Source organism: Lutra lutra, chromosome X, assembly GCF_902655055.1.
Source record: "Lutra lutra chromosome X, mLutLut1.2, whole genome shotgun sequence".
NCBI classification, from domain to species: domain Eukaryota; kingdom Metazoa; phylum Chordata; class Mammalia; order Carnivora; family Mustelidae; genus Lutra; species Lutra lutra.
Window position 1 is genome coordinate 15,633,574 of NC_062296.1, and position 19,049 is coordinate 15,652,622.

Sequence of the window (19,049 nt, forward strand, 5' to 3'; positions counted from 1 at the left end):
TATGAGGCTGGGACATAGGTGGGAGTGGGTTTGGGGATGGACAGAAGTAGACGGGTTTGAGGAGTATTTCAGGGATTAAAAACCTCATGTCCAGTGCCTCCTGCAAGACTTGGTTACTGACTGGCTGTGAAGTAGAGGGAGGTAACTAGTATTATTCCCAAGCTTTTTGCTTCAGCAATAGGTAGATGCATTTTATAGAACTTGGGGGAGCACCAGGGCTGGGAAAATAGAGTGGAGGTTCGGTTTGGGGCAACTATTTACTTGAAACTCTGCAACAATTAATTCGAATTCTGAATTCGAATCTTGCAAAGCATCCCTCCACAACGGGGACTTGTATGGGATGACCCCACTGCGTCATACTAATGCAGCTTTCCACTCATAGCTACCTGACCTTGACAATCTGATGGCTGTAGGCAAATGAATAACAAATAATATAGATTTTACAAAATAACTTATTTTAGCAAAGCATTAGTACTTACTCATTTCTCACTTCATGCAGATCAGATGCTGAATTGTTTTGTTTTTCCAAAACAGCATTGATTATTTGTAATATAATCTGGGTTAGATTCATACTTATCTCATCACATTGTGAAATATCAGATACTTTAGAAACAATAATCTTTGTTTCTTCTTCATCCAGAGGGGGGGATTCATTTATTAAATTTAAAACGTGCTCTGCGACATCATCTGCATTCTCTGGGGAAGGAAAATTGAAATAGAAAACCCGCATTATTTCCTTTGGGACCACGCTGGCCTGCTTCCTTCCCTTTCAAAAGTAAAGGCAGTTGGGGTGCCTGGGTGGCTCAGTGGGTTAAGCCTCTGCCTTCGGCTCAGGTCATGATCCCAGGGTTCTAGGATCAAGCCCCGATCTGGGCTCTCTGCTCGGCAGGGAGCTTGCTTCCCCCTCCCACCTCTCTGCCTACTTGTGATCTCTGTCTGTCAAATAAATAAATAAAATATTTAAAAAAAAAAAGTTAAGGCAGTCAAATGCAAATATCTACACAGGCAGCAAAATTTACAGTAAAAAAGAAAATGCTGGACCTCAATTTCTACAATAGGCAGAGTCCCAGAAAATAGCACACAAGTCAAGTTTTTATTCATTAAATCCTTTTTAAAATACACCAGGGAAACCTTTTTGTCACTGAAGATTATCTTGCAATTAGATTCTAATTAAGTTAAGACTTTTGAGTATTGGATTGAGTTAAGTAGATCCCACCTGTACGAAAATATCTGCAAACACTCAGTCTGTGTTTTCCTAATCAAGGGTGGTAGTGATATTTTTCTGTCAAGAACCAGCAATCACAGAAAAAAAAAAAGCAACTATGGACCATGTATAATAAGGAGCAATTTCATTTAGATTTTTTTTTTTTAGAGAAGAGGAACAATAGATATTAACTCGCCCACTTTTTTCTTCACTTTTTATTATGGAAATTTTCAAACATGCACAAAAGTAGAAAGACTAGTATAATGAATCCCCATATACCTCATGAATCACCTAGCTTCAACAAGTGTCAATGAAGAGCTAATCTTATTTTACCGACACTCTCACCCACCTTCCCGCAACCCCAGATTATTTTATTTTATTTTAAAGATTTTATTTACTTATTTAACAGACAGAGATCACAAGTAGGCAGAGAGGCAGGCAGAGAGAGAGAGGAGGAAGCAGGTTCCCTGCTGAGCAGAGAGCCCGATATGGGGCTTGATCCCAGGACCCTGGGATCATGACCTGAGCCAAAGGCAGAGGCTTAACCCACTGAACCACCCAGGTGCCCCACCCCAGATTATTTTAAAGCAAATCCCAGACATATCATTTCATCCATAAATACTTCAGTATGCATCTCTACAACGAAAGACCTCCGTTTATCGTCACCACAATGCCAGTATTTGTTAAAACAAATCCAACACAAATTAGATTTTAGTTCGATATAACCCACAGAAAGCTAAGCTCCTTGGGGTGCCCTCCCAGCTTAAAGCCCTCATATTTAAGTCCAGTAACTAAAATATATTGGAAAATATTGAGAAACACAATCCGTTGAGAAAAAGTCCAGAGAGAGATTGTATTCATAACTTAACCTGGGTTACATGACAAATAACCAAGTCTGTTTGGAAAAACAAAAGAAATTACCATAAGCATCACCCTCCCCTCCATCCCCCCTCTTTCTCCCTCTCTCTCTCTCTGCAAACAATTCCCTGTCCTTGTCTATGTAAATTAAGCAATCTTAACTGAGATTCTCTCAATTTTCCCACCCCTTCAACCATTACTTCAATCTGCCCAACAATGGCCTAGGAACTGAGATGGAAGAAAGGGGGAGGTTGAACAAGGTTGTAATTACTTCTAAATTAATATTTTGTCCTTGGTACATCTGTCTTCTGGTCAGTTAAAGAAACTGAGAGAACAATAAGACAGGGGACAGAAGAAAAATATAGTGCTCTCATTCACAAGTCTTTCTATTGCTTTATTAAATTTTCAGGCTTTGCTGTCAATGGGATAGCCAGAGCTGCTGACCTGGAGTCATTCTTTGGGCCTTGGTGGTGTGACTTTACTTCCTGCAGTCCCTGCTGTCACAGGAGGAAAGTAAATAACAGGCGAATGGGAGAATAACTATATTGTGGAAAGTAATTGTAGACTTTTCAGCTAGAGTTATATGGTTTTTTAAGTCAAACTCAGGACAAACTACACTCATTGTGTAAAAATTCTAAGTCCTCGAGGAAAAGCAATAAAAGGAATCCTCCCTTATTCATTGTAAAATATATGAATCCCCCATTGCTTGAAATAATTAATCTGCCAATAATTGCAGCCATCAAGACAAGAATCATATCTGTTATTGATTGAGCAATTCCTATGGGTCAGTATGGGCGTTGTCTACGGCTGCGTAACAAACCACCCTTAACGTAACAGCTTCAAACAAGAATTCATTATTATCCCTCATGGTTCTGTGTGTTGACCGGTTTTAGCTGAGAGGTTCTGATTATGGCCTCTCATGCAGTTGTGCTCAAATGGCAGCTGGGACTGGAGTCATCTGAAGACTAGACTGGTCTGGAGGTCCAAGGGCTCGCTCACATGGCTGGCAGTTTATACACAGAAAACAGTCAAGTTGGGGCTGCTGTCCTCTGGGGGTCAGTCATTTGAGGCTATTCCCAGCACATGGTCTCTCCCAGTGGCTTAGGCTCAGCGGTATGTTGGATCCAGCCTGGTGTCAACTTGTCAGAATGAGCTGTTAAATTTTCGGGAATTTTGTGAGCTGGTTGTTAAACACAGCCATTATTGAAAATTAAATTATATCAACTCTTAATCAAATAAATCATATTAAAAACAATGGTGATACCCATGATACCCAAGACTCATCAATTCCTAATGATTTTGTTACATTTTAATAATGTATGCTTTGGTGACTATTTATAGCTATGCTATCTGTGTATCTCTTACCAACTCATGTCCATCTCTTAACAACCCCATGTTGTAGTTTGTACCCAGCCATCAGGGGAGAATTACACCAAGGAAATCAGCAAGTGCGACAAAATTACCTTTTTTTTTTGGCAGAGCTGGTAGTTTAAACATTTTCCAGGCTCCTTATAGCATGCTATCTGGGTTCTGAGAGGAAGAATCCCCACTGAGAGCATACAAGAGAACAGAAGCAAAAATTTCCCGTCCCCTTAAAAGTTTGTCCCATGATAGGCACAGTGTCACTGCGGCTGAATTCTACTGGGCTAAGTAGCAACAAGGCAGCCCTGATTCAACTTCTAATTGACAAGGAGGAAATAAATGGATGGTGGGCATTTTGGAGACAAGATACAAGGCATTTAGACATACATTCTCCAATTTCATTGTCGTGATAGCCCGGTATGATGGGTACTGACATTATTCCCTTTATACAGATTAAGGAATTGTGCCATAGAGGTTCTAACCCAGCTTTTAATCCAGGCCTGTTTGAGTCCAAAGTTAGTGTTCTTTAATATCACTTTCTACTACAGCATCTGTGCCTTTGTCCCTTTTCTCCACTGTTTTGGGGTTGGAACCTCTGTGCTTTACAGTCCTTCTCCCTGACATCCTGGAAATTACATTGCTTTCTCTTCACCATCCACGATCCTGCCCAGGCCATGGGATGGACACACCCACGTGAAAAGTTCCAGCCAACTTCATTAGAGTGTGATGCATCTTCAGTGTTTTGGAGGTCACAAAGACGAGGCAAAGCAAAGAACCCACATGCTTTTGAAATAAGGGTAATTTTTGAACTCTGCAATATTAAGGAGTTACATGAAATGAGCATTTAACTGGAGGAACTGACAAGTTTTTCTCCAACCAAGATATCTAATGCTCGTCGGCAAGATTGAAGGCTAAAGAAAAATTGTCTCAATGTGAATGCATTTTCTTTCCCTTACACTGTGCTCATTTTTCATCAAGCTAACTTATAAGAAGCATTGCTCCGAAGCTAATAAATTTGATAATTTATTTTCAGTTATATCCATTACAGCCACTGTGCAACTCTTCTCATCCTCTGTGGATTTTTTTTTAAACAAAGTGATTTCTGACAGTTAATTTTCAAAAAATCCTAACTCAGTGCAATGCTTCTCTTATTGTTAAGGTTGTTTAACTTTTTCTCCTATGGAGAAAATTCTATTATCATGTCTAAGAAAAATGTGTCGCTCAGAGGAGGGAGGTCAGCATGAAACACAGACCTCTGTAACTCGCTGTCCACTTGCTTCAAGCTACAACTCTCCCTAGTGTACTGAGTTATGATTTTGGACCCAGAAACTATCAGACCTGTGCTTACTTTTCTAATTCTTCTAGATATTCCTTTGCAAGGATCTCAAATTTCCATCTTCTGCAAGGAAGACAAGTTCGAGGAGTTCACTGCCTCAGGGTAGTTCCCTAGCTGTCCTGGAAGGCAATGGAATGCCTGCACCTTAGTTTTCAACTAGTCATCATGGTGTGGGGAGACGGGGGGCATTCACATGGTAGAGTTACACGTGACAAGGTGTGTAAAGACTGAGAGTCGATGAGGGAAACTTAGGCACACTTTCAAAACACGATAAGTTAGGTAGGACTTTAAGAATAGACTGAAAGGAGGGGTTGGGGAAAAATTCACCAAGAGCAACCTCAATTACACTGGTCAAAGTTAGCAAAAACAACAATTCACAGTCCCTGGTGGTTGATGAGAGATCTTCCAACCAATTGACAGGCAATTTAATCAACAAAATCTATGGAAACTTGGTCGTACAGTGAGAGGTCATGACATTTGAGCTAGGGATTGGCCCCATCTCCCAGAGCTCTGTCTTGTGGAAAAATCGCTCTACTGGGCTAGGTAGCTGAGTGGTAGTTACCATCTCCCACAGGTCCCTGGAGTAGAAGAACTATTCTGAGTGGATTTGAGAGCCAGTGGACCTTGGAAGTTCCCATATTTCTGGCTCGGGTCTCCTGAGTGCCAGTGGTAAGTCCCCCTTCCCCTCAAATTCACACACAGCCCCTGCTCCATAGGGAAAACTCTGGTGAAGCATCTTGTGAAGGACACATTCATCACTCTACCATCTCCCGAGCTCTTGCACCATAGGACAGATATATTTTCATAGAGAAGGGTGAGGGAAAGCCTCAAAAACTGGCAATACTCTGTCCCAGTCAAGGGGATGGACTATAATGCAATCAGACTATGGAGCAATTTATGTCACAAGGTTTTGTCAAGAACAACAAAGCCATCAACTAGCAATTCGGAGGCTAACAGCTGGGTGTGATACCAAGAGAGGCATGCCTTCCAGAAGCTCGACAGGGAGATCAGAGAAAGAAACAGAGAGAACCTAGCTAGAACCAGAGTCATTCCTGGTCGTCAGAATTAGTCCAAGCCCAAGCCTGCATCTCCTAAGGAGAAGCATCAGAAGATCTACACTGCAGGGACCATAGACTTCACTGAACTAGTCTAACCAATGGTATCTTGGACAGAAATTTTTTTTAAAAAGGCACTTCTAAAATTCATTAGAAACACACACACACACACACACACACACACACACACACACAAACCAAATAGCCAAATCAATCTTGAGAAAGCAGAACAAAGACATCACACTCCTTGATATCAAAATACAAAACAAAGCTGCAGTAGTCAAAACAGACCTATAAACCAATGGAACAGAATAGAGAGCCCAGAAACAAATCCACACATGCACCATCAACTGATCTTCAGTAAGAGCACAAAGAACACACAATGGGAAAAGGATAATCTCTTCCATAAATGGTGTTGGGAAAACTGAAAATTCAAATGCCAAAGAATGAAATTGGCCCTCCTGTTACACCATACACAAAAATCAACTCAAAATTATTCTAGACTTATATGCAAGACCTGAAACTCAAAAACCCCTAGAAGAGACCATAATGGAAGATCTTCATGACCTTGATCTTGACAACAATTTCATGGATATGACACCAAAGGCACAGGCAACAGAAACAAGAATAAACAAGCGGGACTACATCAAATAAAAAGTGTCTCACAACAAGGGAAATAATCAATCAACAGACTGAAAGGCGAACTTACTAAAAAATATTTGCAAACCATATGTTTGATAAGGAGTTCATCTCCAAAATATACAAAGAATTTCTATAACTCATGGGGCACCTGCTGGCTTAGTCAGTAGAGCATGGGTCATGAGTTCAAGCCCCACATTGGGCATGGAGCCTACTTTAAAATAAAAGGATAAAATAAACCTGGAGAGCATTATGCTAAGTGAAATAAGCCAGACACAGAAAAACAAATACTGCATGATCTCACTTACATGGGGAATCTAACATAATCCAACTCACAAAAGCACAGAGTGGAATAGTACTTGCCAAGGGCCAGGGGTAGGGGAAATGGAGAGTTGCTAATCAACAGGGATAAAGTTTCAGTTAAGCAAGATGAATAAGTTCTGGTGGTCAGCCATACCACATTGTACTTTTTAAAAAAGATTTTATTTATTTATTTATTTGAGAGAGAGAGAGAGCACGAGAAGGGAGAGATCAGAAGGAGAAACAGACTCCCCCCACTGAGGAGGGAGCCAGATGCGGGACTTGATCCTAGGACTCCAGGATCATGACCTGAGCCGAAAGCAGATGCTTAACGAACTGAGCCATCCAGGCACCCCAACATTGTACTTTATTTTTTTTTCAACATTGTACTTTAAAAATATATCAAGAGGATGGACCTCATGTTAAGTGTTCTTACTACAACAAAATAAAATTAAAAGAAGAAAGAAAGTAGATTAGAGGTTTCCAGGGGCTGTGGGAGGGGGTAATGAGAGTGCCTGCTAATGTGTATGGGGCTTCTTTTTGGAGAGATCAAAATCAAAATGTTCTGGAACTAGTTGACAGTTGCACAATCTAGTGAATACACTAAAAACCATGATGAGCCTTCTTCCCCCTCTCACTCTCTGCCTGCCTCTCTGCCTACTTGTGATCTCTGTCAAATAAATAAATAAAATCTTTTTAAAAATTTTATTATTTATTTATTTATTTATTTATTTATTTGAGAGAGAGAGAGAGGGAGCAGGAAAGTGACAGGGAGAGGGAGGGAACCTCCAGCAGACTCTGAGCTGAGCACAGAGCCAGAAGCGGGGCTGGATCCCATAACTCTGAGATCATGACCTGAGCTAAAACCAAGAGACAGACACTTAACTGACCGAGCCACACAGGTGCCCCAAAATTGTTTTTTGTAAATATCTATTTATTTATTATTTGAAATAGAGAGAGAGTGTGTGTGGGAGTGAGCAGGGGGAGGGGCAGAGGGAGAGGCAGAGAGAGAGTCTTAAGCAGACTCCCCCATGAGCGTGGAGCTGAACTTGGGCTTGATCCTATGACTCTGATATCATGACCTCATCCAAAACCAAGAGTCAGACTTTTAACTGAGTCCCCCAGAGGTCCCCCTGTTAAAACTGTTTTAAGATGAAAAATAGTGGGGCACCTGGGTGGTGGCTCAGTTGTTAAGCATCTTGCCTTCAGCTCAGGTCATGACCACAAGGTCCTGGGATCGAGCTCTGGGTTGGGATCCCTGCTCAATGGGGAGCTTGCTTCTCCCTCTTCCTCTGCCCCTCAACCTGCTCATTCTCTCTCTTTAGAATAAATAAATAAAATCTTTTAAAAAAATTATAAAATAAAAGCACTAGAAAGCAAAAAACACTGATGGTCCCACCTTAGCATGCCCCACTCCCACCTCCACCAACATTAACTTCCTAGTTTCTGAAATTGGATCATTGTAAGGTAGATTTTCCTACATGAGGCTTGCCTGTACCCTTTCATCTCAGGTCAAGCAGACCAACTAAGCAAGGTTCCATTATGTCATTAATGTGTACAGAACAGTCTTACTTACCATCACTGATAGTAATGTTAGCAAGATCCACAATCTTATCAGGAAGTCCTTGAAGCAGTTTGCATTGTTTCAACTTTGGCTTTTCCCACTGAGATTTGCCAGTATGGATACTGATTGAGCTGAAAAAGAGAGGAGGGAGGGAGGGACAAAAAGCTTTCTCATTGGAAGATGAGGCCAGAAAAGTCTTAGAGCAAACAAAGGAACACAATGTAGCCGGGGCATGCCTCTCTCTACCCACTCCTAGCCTCTGGGTTCAGATAGCAAAGGTGGGAGGCCTGTGGAAGAACACTTTGCACTTGGGGAACAAGGGAATGGAGGGTTCCAATGCAGGAGGTGTAAAAAGGCAAGAGAGTATGAGATGAAGTCTGGCAATGTTCAGTGGAGCAAGAGTCAAGGAGGAGATGTTGGCCCTTGGACATGGCTGCTTACCCTCACTTTCCCTTCTTATCCCCATTTTAAGAGGAAATTCCTGATGGAATTTGGTCCCTAGCTCTGCACATCATTTCCTGAAGGCAGTGAACATAGCACCCTCTGCAGCTCATCAGCCTTCAACATCCACCCTCCCCTATGCCTCATCCAACTCAGTCTAGTGCATTTCATGATGAGAGAGCACATTTACTGAGCACCCCGGACGTGCCAGGATGACTGACACGAGGTGCAGACAAATAGGGCAGGGTCTGGGAGAAAGGCCCCTCCCACCCCAAAATAGAGCAGATAACACAGGTAGAGAATGAGACACAGGGAGGTACCCACTGGGGTCCACAAGAGCAAAAGGCTGTTTTTGGCTGGCATGCTTGGTAAACAGAACACCTGTGGGCCTTGAGCTCCGTATTTAAGAGTTTGGACTTCATACTTGAGGCAATGTGGAACCAGAGTGGAGGAAGGCAAGGAGACTGCTCTAAGAGCAGATGAGGGATGATAGCAAGGATCTGCACCAGCGTCATGTGGTAGGGATGGAAAGGTACATACGAGCTCTGTGATCACAAAACCAGCATGATTTGCTGACTGATTAGATGTACGAAGAGAGTAGGACCCTGTCCAAGATATTGCCTTCCAGCAGAGAGCTTTTAAGCCTCTGTCAAAACCTGCTGTCCTTCTGGTATGCCTACTTAAGGTAATGGCATAAACCATTAACAGCAGAGAGTCAGAGAAGAGGGACTGATGATTTAAAGAAGGAAAATGATAAGGCAACAATAGAAGGGTGATTTAGTAAATTATTATGGCCCATCAACGAGGTAGCTTCTGAGGCAATTTTTCGAAATGGTCATTAAGAAGAAGAACATAAAACATGGAAAAATGTTTGATCAACTATTGAGTGAAAAGGTAAATCACATTATTGAGATGAGGACAGTGATTTCCACTACATAAAACTACATAAAACTTAAAGGCACACAGGAAACAGGGAGATGAAAAAAATACGCCAACCTAAAACCAGTGGTTGGGGGGATTATGGGTGACTTTTTCTCTTTTGTCTCCTTGAACATCTTTTCAGAATGCTCTCATGTTGCCTGTGCATGCTTAAGTAGGTCCAAAGGGTGAGAGGACAGGGTAGAGGGGCAATAACAACTTGGCCAATACGTACCAGATTCTAGTAGCGTTGCCATGCCTGTTTTTTATGCATCTAGTTTGGGCTGTCTCAGTAGGGTTGGTTAAGAGCCAGTTATAGGTCCCTTTGTATTTAGAGACTGTTTTCTGGGCTTCACACCTTCCTGGCTCTATGGAGAAAATGTATGCATTTGAAGGGGTATAAGTCACTTACAAGGGTCATGAGCATCCATTATGACCCATCATTATTTCCCGACACGTAAACACTAGCCAATAAAAGAGGAAACTTTTTCTACCAGGCCATTTAAATCAGGCTTCACTGAAAGTACATGAAATACTGTCTTTTTTTTTTTTTTTAAGTAAGCCTCCTGGAAAAAACTCACACTTAGTCTGTTTCATTAAAACCGTAAGCTGACAGGACTGTTTTTTTGGTCTCAGTTTTTAAAAATGTTACATCTGCCTTGAAAAAAGGTCAAGCCACACACACAAAAGTTCAGATGTCCTCACCTGCCAACTGCCCTCCTTCTGAGACTCCCCCATGGTCAATGACAGGAAACCAAAGGCTGACTTCTCCTTCTGGATGGTTCCTCCCTTCCTAATGGACTCTGGGGTGGATTTGGTTTTAGTAAACTCAAAGCGTCTGCCATCGCCAGTATTAGACACAGGAGCTCTGCTCTGTTGGTGGTGCCAAGGGCAAGGTTTTGTTGCCAAGTGTGGTCACATTAAGGGAGAAGTGACCTGGGCTAAGTGTGTGTGATAAGTCCCCAGGTTCTACTGACCACGCACTGGGTCCGTCACCCTGATTCCGGAAATCTTTCCTTCATGTGTTGATACGGTGGCCTGGAGGAGTGGAGAGCCAGGAGAATCCCAGCTTCCTCTGAAGGCAGCCATCAGTGCCATTTGCATGGTGGGCTCTCCCTGTGGCTTCTACACTTCTCTGCCTCCCATCTCACTGTTGCTAGCAATCACAGCCTGCCTCTGCTACCTGATCACTTTGTTGCCAAGGACCGTGTGTTCTAATTGCCTCTGCATGTCATCTGGCTTAGCCCGATGTTTTTACTGAAGTCCACTGGCAGCCACGGCAAGAGGATGGAGCGATCCAATAGCCTTTCTCTTTACCATTAAAGGAAAGAGATGCCCGTGAGAGAAATTCTGGACTGTACCCAGATCATTTTCTCAGATGACTGGCCTGGCTATATCAATCCATAAATCAGTAAGCCTCTATCGGGCAATTATGGTGTAGAATGAGGAACTCCCCAAGCCTCTGGGTATTTATGCAAGAGGGACAGTCCTCCCACTCCGCTGATGCCCTGGCCACTGCTGATACCCAGAGCGGACCGATGGTCTGCAGGAACCCCTCTGTGTTTTTCATAAGCTCTAACAGGTGGAAAGGGCAAGTGAGCACTGAGGATGTGGAAAGGAACATGAAGACACCTCCTCTCCCCCCAGATCTCAGGATGTCTTACTGCACATGCGTTATGAGTTCTCTAAAAAGGAGAGTGAATGGGGCGCCTGGGTGGCTCAGTTGTTAAGCCTGTGCCTTCGGCTCACGTCATGATCCCAGGATCCTGGGATCGAGCCAGGATCCTGGGATCAAACCCTATATTAGGCTCCCCGCTCAGCGGGAAGCCTGCTATTCCCTCTCCCCCTCCCCGCCACTTGTGTTCCCTCTCTCGCTGTGTCTCTCTCTGTCAAATACATAAATAAAATCTTTAAAAATAAAATAAAATAAAAATAAATACAAAGGGGGACTGAATGTGTATGGAATACCCCTGCCCCCAATTACCTAGTTTTTTCACCGCAACGTGTTCAGATTTTACTAATAACGTCAGTTGACCCTTGGTGAAGTTTCCATGGGTGAGGTTGCCGTGTATTTTACTTTTGATTCTATTAATCAGTTCGGAGGCTGCTAAGGAAGAGCTGGCCTTCAGGATGGTCTGACAAAGATAGCTAAAAAGCAGAGCAAGAAAGAATGATGCTGCATTTATGTCAACAAAGTGCAACCTGCACACGGTGTTGAAATTCCACACACATGATTTAACTGGGAGTCTATCAATATCAAACATTTTACATCTATCAACAGGCAAATCTTTTTTTTTTTAAAGATTTTATTTATTTATTTGACAGAGAGAAATCACAAGTAGGCAGAGAGGCAGGCAGAGAGAGAGGAGGAAGCAGGCTCCCTGCTGAGCAGAAAGCCCGATGCGGGGCTCGAACCCAGGACCTGGGATCATGACCTGAGCCGAAGGCAGCGGCTTAACCCACTGAGCCACCCAGGCGCCCCTCAACAGGCAAATCTTAAGAAATGATGGAAGACAGCATGTTGAAATCTGATAAATTTTCTCATATGCAGAACAAACAACTCATAACCCATTTTCTCTCTCTCTTTTTTTAAGATTTTACTTATTTATTTGACAGAGAGAGACACAGCAAGGGAAGGGACACAAGCAGAGGAGTGGGAGAGGGAGAAGCAGGCTTCCTGCCGAGCAGGAACCCTGGGATCGTGACCTGAGCCAAAGGCAGACACCCAATGACTAAGCCACGCAGGCACCCCTCAAAACCCATTTTCAAAAGAACAGTCAGCAACAGTTCCATTATATTAAAATCAATGAAGGGTGCCTGGGTGGCTCAGTGGATTAAGCGGTTAAGCATCTGACTCTTGGTTTTGGCTCTGGTCATTGATTTTAGGGTCACAGGATTAATCCCTGAGTCTGTCCGCACTCAGTGGGGAGTCTGCTCAATCCCTCTGCCCCTCCCCCCTCAAATAAATAAATAAATCTTTAAAAAATGAAATAAACAAAATAAAATAAAATAAAATGAACCAGCCATGCGTTCTCTAGGAGCTTGTACTAATTAATAGAGAAGATGGAGTACTCAGGATTTATTACTTTGGAGAAAACCTTTTATCCTCTGGTCTCCAATTTATCCATCATTAGTGCAAGAAGGCAAATGGCACATGTTCAATTAGTCTCTAAAGATGTGTTCTGCAGAAGGCCTATTTCTATAATAGAATAATAATGGAGATAATGGTGGTGATAGTAGCTAACATTTGTAGCACTCTCGCTCCTTGTATTTTGACTAATTTTACCTTCACAACAGCCTCATAAGTAGAGCTATTACAGTCCCCATTCCACAGATGAGGGAGCTGAGACTTAGCCAAGGTCACAAATACCTAGTACATCCTTAGAATATTCTGTCCACTAAAATATACGTTCCAAAAGAATGGCTGTTCTTGACCTCAACGGCTGGAGCGATGTCCTCAGACATTCCAGTCAGCTCATTACAGAGCATCTTTAAGCTTAGGGGCGCCTGGATGGTTGGTTGGTTCAGTTGGTTAAGCGGCTGACTGGCTCAGCTCACGATCCTGGAATCAAGCCCCAGGTCCTGCTCCCCACTGAGTGGAAAGTCTGCTTTTCCCACTCCCTCTGTCCCTCTTCCCCTGCTCGTGTCCTCTTTCTCTCTCAAATAAACAAAATCTTAAAAAAAAAAAAGAGTCACAAGCTTACCTAGATTTTTTTCTCCATTTCTATTTGCCAGTACGTCTTTTTGAAGCACGCATTTCCTAGGTTTCATACAGCTGTTGAAAGTTAGATGTGCCTGTGCTAACTCAAAATTTCTTTGTCCAACCCAAGCCACGCCTCCCCCTCCACTGATCCACAGTAAGCAGAGTCCCTGCTCATCCTGCCCTTCCGTGAAGTGCCCGTCTTTTCCCAGCTCTCATTTTGCCACTCTTAAGAGGACTCCTTTTTTTAACCTCTCCCTTTGCTGCAACAGACTCTCTGCTCTTAGCACCCTGAACTTGTCAGTGACCTTCCCATGAGCTTCTCTGAATTGCATCAGGCAGGGCAGCAATAGCCAGTGTTCCGGAAGGAGCCGGACCACAAGTCTGAACAGAATCAAGGATGCTTTCCATGTTGTTTTCCACTTCCCTGCTCAGTATTTCCAGTATTTTTTTGACGACAACAAACACTTTATTTCCCATCCCCAAATTATGGCCACTTTGGACCCCATTTTCTCTTCACTACAAAGAGGCAGAAGGCAGGCTGCTAGGCTGCACCATGACCAACCGAAACAACTTATTTCATGAAGGCAAGAGCCCAATTACAGCATCTGTAAAATAACCACCAGGTACTTTGATTTCCTTCTGACAGCTCTGACCAACAGGCTGCAAATACAGAATTAAATGGAAAGAAAATCAGAACTAAATGTACCAGCTATGAATAAACTCAGCTCTTACCTGGATGGTACATGGGAAATTGTAGCCATTCCTTGCCCTTCTCTCTGTTCCAAAATAATGCAAAACAAAAGTACATCATCACTGAAATCTTGAAACAAACATCACATTTGAGTATAGGGCTTATTGTCAACAACGGCAATCATAATTATGCTTTACATTTACGTAACTCATTTTTGTCATTTGCAAATCAGAATCAGAAAAGTCAAGCATCTAGTCCTCACCTCACCCCTAGTGTGGGCAATGCAGGGATTATCACCCCCTTTCCTAGATGGGGAAGCTAAGTCTCAGAGAAGTTCAATGATCTGCCCAGTATCACACAGCTGATGAGTCAGAACTGAGAGCAGTCTGAGCCTTCTGGATCTGTACCCTAACATGGTGATGACAAGGAAACATTATCGAGCATTTACTTATCATTCCATTCCATCTTTCCAACAGCCCTATGAGGAATGGTAATATTGTCATCCCCATCCCCATTTCCTCAGATGAGGAAACTGAGGCACAGAGAGTTTAATTAGGTTGCCCAATGTCTCCCAGTCAGGAAGTGGAAGAACAGGGGTTCCAATGCAGGCAGCCTGATTCTGGGGACCACCTTGTCACCAAAAGGTTTTTGACACCTATTATTTGAGAGGAATTTTACTTAGGTCATGTAATCTATCATTTATTAAATTAAGAAATTAAGACTCAGGGGCATCTGGGTGGCTCAGTGGGTTAAAGCCTCTGTCTTTGGCTCAGGTCATGATCCCAGAGTCCTGGGATCAAGCCCCACATCGGGCTCTCTGCTCAGCGGGGAGCCTGTTTCCCCACCTCTCTCTCCCTGCCTGCCTCTCTGCCTACTTGTGATCTCTGTCCATCTTTAAAAAAAAAAAAAAAGAAATTCAGACTCAGCTCTTTCCAGAAAGCATTTTAAATCATGGTAGATAATTTGGAAGACACTGTAGTCTTGATTGTACTTTGTAGAATCAAAATATTTCCCTCATATTTAAATACATTACAAGGTCTGTGCTTGCTGATCCTTTCAGAGTCTAACATGGTAAAGCTTGGGGGTACTGGAATAAAGACTGAGTATTGGGGCAAGGATGGTGGGAGATGGTTTGGTCACACCCTGATTTCAAATCTATAGAGATAAAGAGGGGATTGATTATATGAATGCCAGTCTTGCAAAAATTGTGTCATTCTTGGAAGAACTGGGCTTCTTTCCAAGAAGTCCACAACTAAGACATTTCATTTGCCATTGACAATACCCAAGTCATTTCACACTCCCATAGCCCACAAAATGTGCCTCCAAAAGTCCCCGCAGGGACCTCAGAAAAATCAGAGGATGGTTTTCCTACTGTGTTCTTGTGCAGATGCCAAAGAAGGTAATGTAAGTTGACCCTCGATGACCACAGTTGAGCTTGGCCTGGTGTCCACTTAGGTAGGAGCACTATTTTACTCACATCTACTCAGGTATTAGAAGAGTCACAAGTAAATTCATTCTGAAAAATTACTACAGTTTGGTCCATGGTTATTTCTCCTTCAGAAGTGTCTCTGTACCAAAAGCAAAAAAAAATTATATATATGAAATACGGTGCCCACTACAGTAGGACAAAAGCTCAGAAGAAAGACAACTGTGAGGCAGAATAGTGGAATTCCCCAGGTTGGATTTCAAATACTAGGGCTCTAAGGAGACACTTCAGAAGCCTGGTCATTATCTATGTACCCAAATAGTGGTAAGTCATCGAGTAACCCCGCTTCCAGGAATCTATCCCATAATAGTACAGCAAGAGTGCATACAAACATATGGATAAGGGTGGAAATAATGGAAAGGTCCATCACTAGGTAATTGGTAAATACACCATGGCACACCCATGCAAAAGAATTCTATGTGGTCATTAAAATGAATAAGCTAAATCCGTACGTATTGGCCTGAAAAGATATACATGGTGTATTTTCGAGGCATAAACCAGAGTTCTTTGAGAGGGTGGGGGAAAGCATGTATTTTCTTTGTCTTCCGCTCCTTGATACTACTCAATGCCGGCCCTTGGCAATGCAATCACCGCTCCAACTTTGTGTCCTAGCCTAGTCTTAGACTAGTCTGTGTTCCTCACTTTAAACATTTCAAGTTCCCTTTGGAATTTCTAACTCTTGAAAGTGCATTATTGGAAAATAAAGGGTCTTCACCATTGGCCGTCCCTCGCCTTACATACTTTTAAGGAAGGATTTTTTTCCCCCAAAATCACAGAATCATAGCATTTTAAAGCTAAGAGGGGCATTAAAGGTAATTGAATCCAATTCAACCATTTCCCCGATTTATTTCCTTCTGTTTTGTTCTCCCATTGGCTTTACACCCTACAATGATGATAGAATTTCTTCCTTATTCCAAAGAGAAGCTACACTCAGAAGGGAAGAGGCAACTTAAAATGCAGTCCCTAAATCTCAGACAGGAAAAAAAAAGAAAAGAAAAGAAAAGAAATCCCCCCTGGATAGGAACATACCCAGAATCCCTCAAACTGCCTTCGACCCACAATAAATGACCCTCACATACCTGGTTTTGGTTTGAATAGCCAGATTAGCAAGAGCAAATTCACTGTCCTGAAATATAGAATTCAACTGTAAAAGATAAAACATATCAGGTTTAGTATTCTCACTCCTCTATCTTAATCCAGGAAATTTACCAGAGACAGTGTCATCATTAAGCTGCATTTATTATTTGGGTTGGTTCAACATTTCCATCTGCTTCACTCAGTTTTTCTATTTGGGGGCTGAATTGTGTCCCCCCTCAAATTCGTATATTGAAGTCCGAACGCCCTAATGACTATATTGGGAAGTAGGGCCTTTAAAGGAGGAAATTGATGCTAAATATGGTCAAAAGGGTGGAACCCTAATTTGATAGGACTGGTGTTCCTGTAAGAAGAGAAGGAGACCCCAGATCTCTCTCTGGTGTGTGTGTGTGTGTGTGTGTGTGTGTGCACGCGCGCACGCAGGCGCGTGCTATGTGAGGACCCAGAGAGAAGATGATCCATCTGCAAGCCAAGGAGAGAGTCCTCAGGAGAAACCAATGCCTTGATCTTAGACTTCCAGCCTCTAAAACCGTAAGAAAAGAAATGTCTGCTGTTCATGTCCCCCAGTGCATCCTATTTTGTTATGGCGGACCTAGTGAACAAATATACCCCCCAACTTTCAAGTGCTTATAATCATGTCATATGTACTTGCAAAGAAATGCTGATGGACCAAGAGAGGAAACAGACATGATCTTTTACTGTTGGTGGGGTGCAAATTGGTATCACCTGTCTGGGAGGCCACTTAGCTCTAGTTATTAAAATGTGAAATGATCATGTCATTTGATCCAACAATTCCAGTTCTGGGAATTTATCCTCTAGAAAAACTCAAGTGTCCCCAAAATTTATTGCAAGGGCATTACTGTCAGCATTGTTTCTAAATAGGGGAAAAAAAATAAAAGCAACCTAAATGTCCACCAATGAATGTCTGTATTTAAAAATATATATATTACTTTATAACCATCTAGTGAAATCCTTGGTATCTTTAAAGTATATGAGGTAGATCAATACTGTGGCATGAATATGCTCAAAGATATATGGTTACGTGAGAAAAAGCAAGCTGCAGAACAGCATAATGGTATGAGTCCAGTTATTTTTGTCAAAGAACATACTTGCATCAGTGTTATCACAGGTAGAAAAAATCTGAACAAATATACCTCAGACTTTTAAGAGGAGTCAATACAGGGAGAAGACATTTACTTTCTGAGTCTCAGATTTCAGGGTCTGAACTTTTTTACAGAGGGTATGTACTACTCTTATAATCAGAAAAATGTGAGGATAAATAAAACATTTCTTGTGTAGGAGAGAAAACAGTTAAAATGCAAAAAATGAACATATGTAAATATAATAGCATAGACTGTGTTATCTCTGCTCTCCTACTTTTCTCCAAATAGGAAAAATTTGGCACAGGCCCAGAATTTGTGTCAGTGGAGGGAAATGTACAGTTCTAAACAAATTAAAATAATAACATCCCATAAAAGCTTTCAGCATTGGCGCTATGAAAGAGAGACCACATACATCTTTATGGTGTTACTCACAGAGTGGATAAATTTGCAGCAGAAAAAATCAAAACCAATTAGGTGTGAAATGTATTATGGGTAGAAAAAAAGTAAAGCCTAGTTTTCATCTGCTCAGTCCCTGATGTAGATATATTCACATATTTTATATGTACCATAAATATTTAAAAGATTATTTTACCCAATTTTCTGCAAATTCATTTACAACACTGGTAATAGGGATCCTTGGCTCTTCATCATACACAGAGAAGCTCATTTCAATATTGTAGAAGGAAACTGTAATTAAAAATGAGATAAATTTCATTCACTTAGTTCAAGAAATTTAACTTCCATAAATCTGGTGAAAGTTGCTTGTCATTTTAAAGAGACTAACAATGAAATCTCATTCCTAAATTTTGCTTAATTTAACTCCAAGGTCAAGAACCAGCACTTTGGGCTCCATATCCAAAAGCAAAACAGATGTACTATTACATTTTTGCTTTAATTATTTGGGCAGTTTCCTGACAGCTACACAGTTGATGGACATTCTGCAAATCCCCCAAATCCTCAGTTTTCATTAGCCAACACATTTCCTAGTCCATTTCATGGTGAAGCTGAACATTATCTCACAATATCATTTGCCCTGAGAAAATATTTATTTCTTCCTGTGACTTTCCTTCTGTTCAGGTTTTTCTCTCTTTTCCTCCTTCTCTTGTCTGGTCCTGTCAGATTTCAATTTTGGAATGTTAGAAGCTGAAAGGACATCCAATATTGGAATGACATGGAAGGTAAATACTCCCCAGCCATGGATAAGCTTTCCAAACCGGCAGGAGGTGGAGAATGTAGAAACTGGGGCCTACGAGGCATTCAAGCAAACAGGCTAGAGTATCTCCTGGTGTTTGCT

The 19,049-nt window shown here is 41.9% G+C and overlaps 1 protein-coding gene across 1 annotated transcript in view; it reads right to left on the reverse strand.

Annotated features, from left to right (window-relative positions):
• Positions 1-19,049, reverse strand: part of ADGRG4 (adhesion G protein-coupled receptor G4) — a 102,204-nt gene that overhangs the window by 41,828 nt on the left and 41,327 nt on the right. The window contains exons 5-12 of the mRNA XM_047716586.1: positions 18,348-18,442; positions 16,637-16,701; positions 15,608-15,639; positions 14,113-14,173; positions 11,662-11,825; positions 9,913-10,045; positions 8,331-8,449; positions 480-696 (exon numbers count right to left, since the gene is read on the reverse strand). Coding sequence (XP_047572542.1) covers positions 480-696; positions 8,331-8,449; positions 9,913-10,045; positions 11,662-11,825; positions 14,113-14,173; positions 15,608-15,639; positions 16,637-16,701; positions 18,348-18,442 — 886 coding nt within the window. The remainder of the gene's footprint in view (positions 1-479; positions 697-8,330; positions 8,450-9,912; positions 10,046-11,661; positions 11,826-14,112; positions 14,174-15,607; positions 15,640-16,636; positions 16,702-18,347; positions 18,443-19,049) is intronic.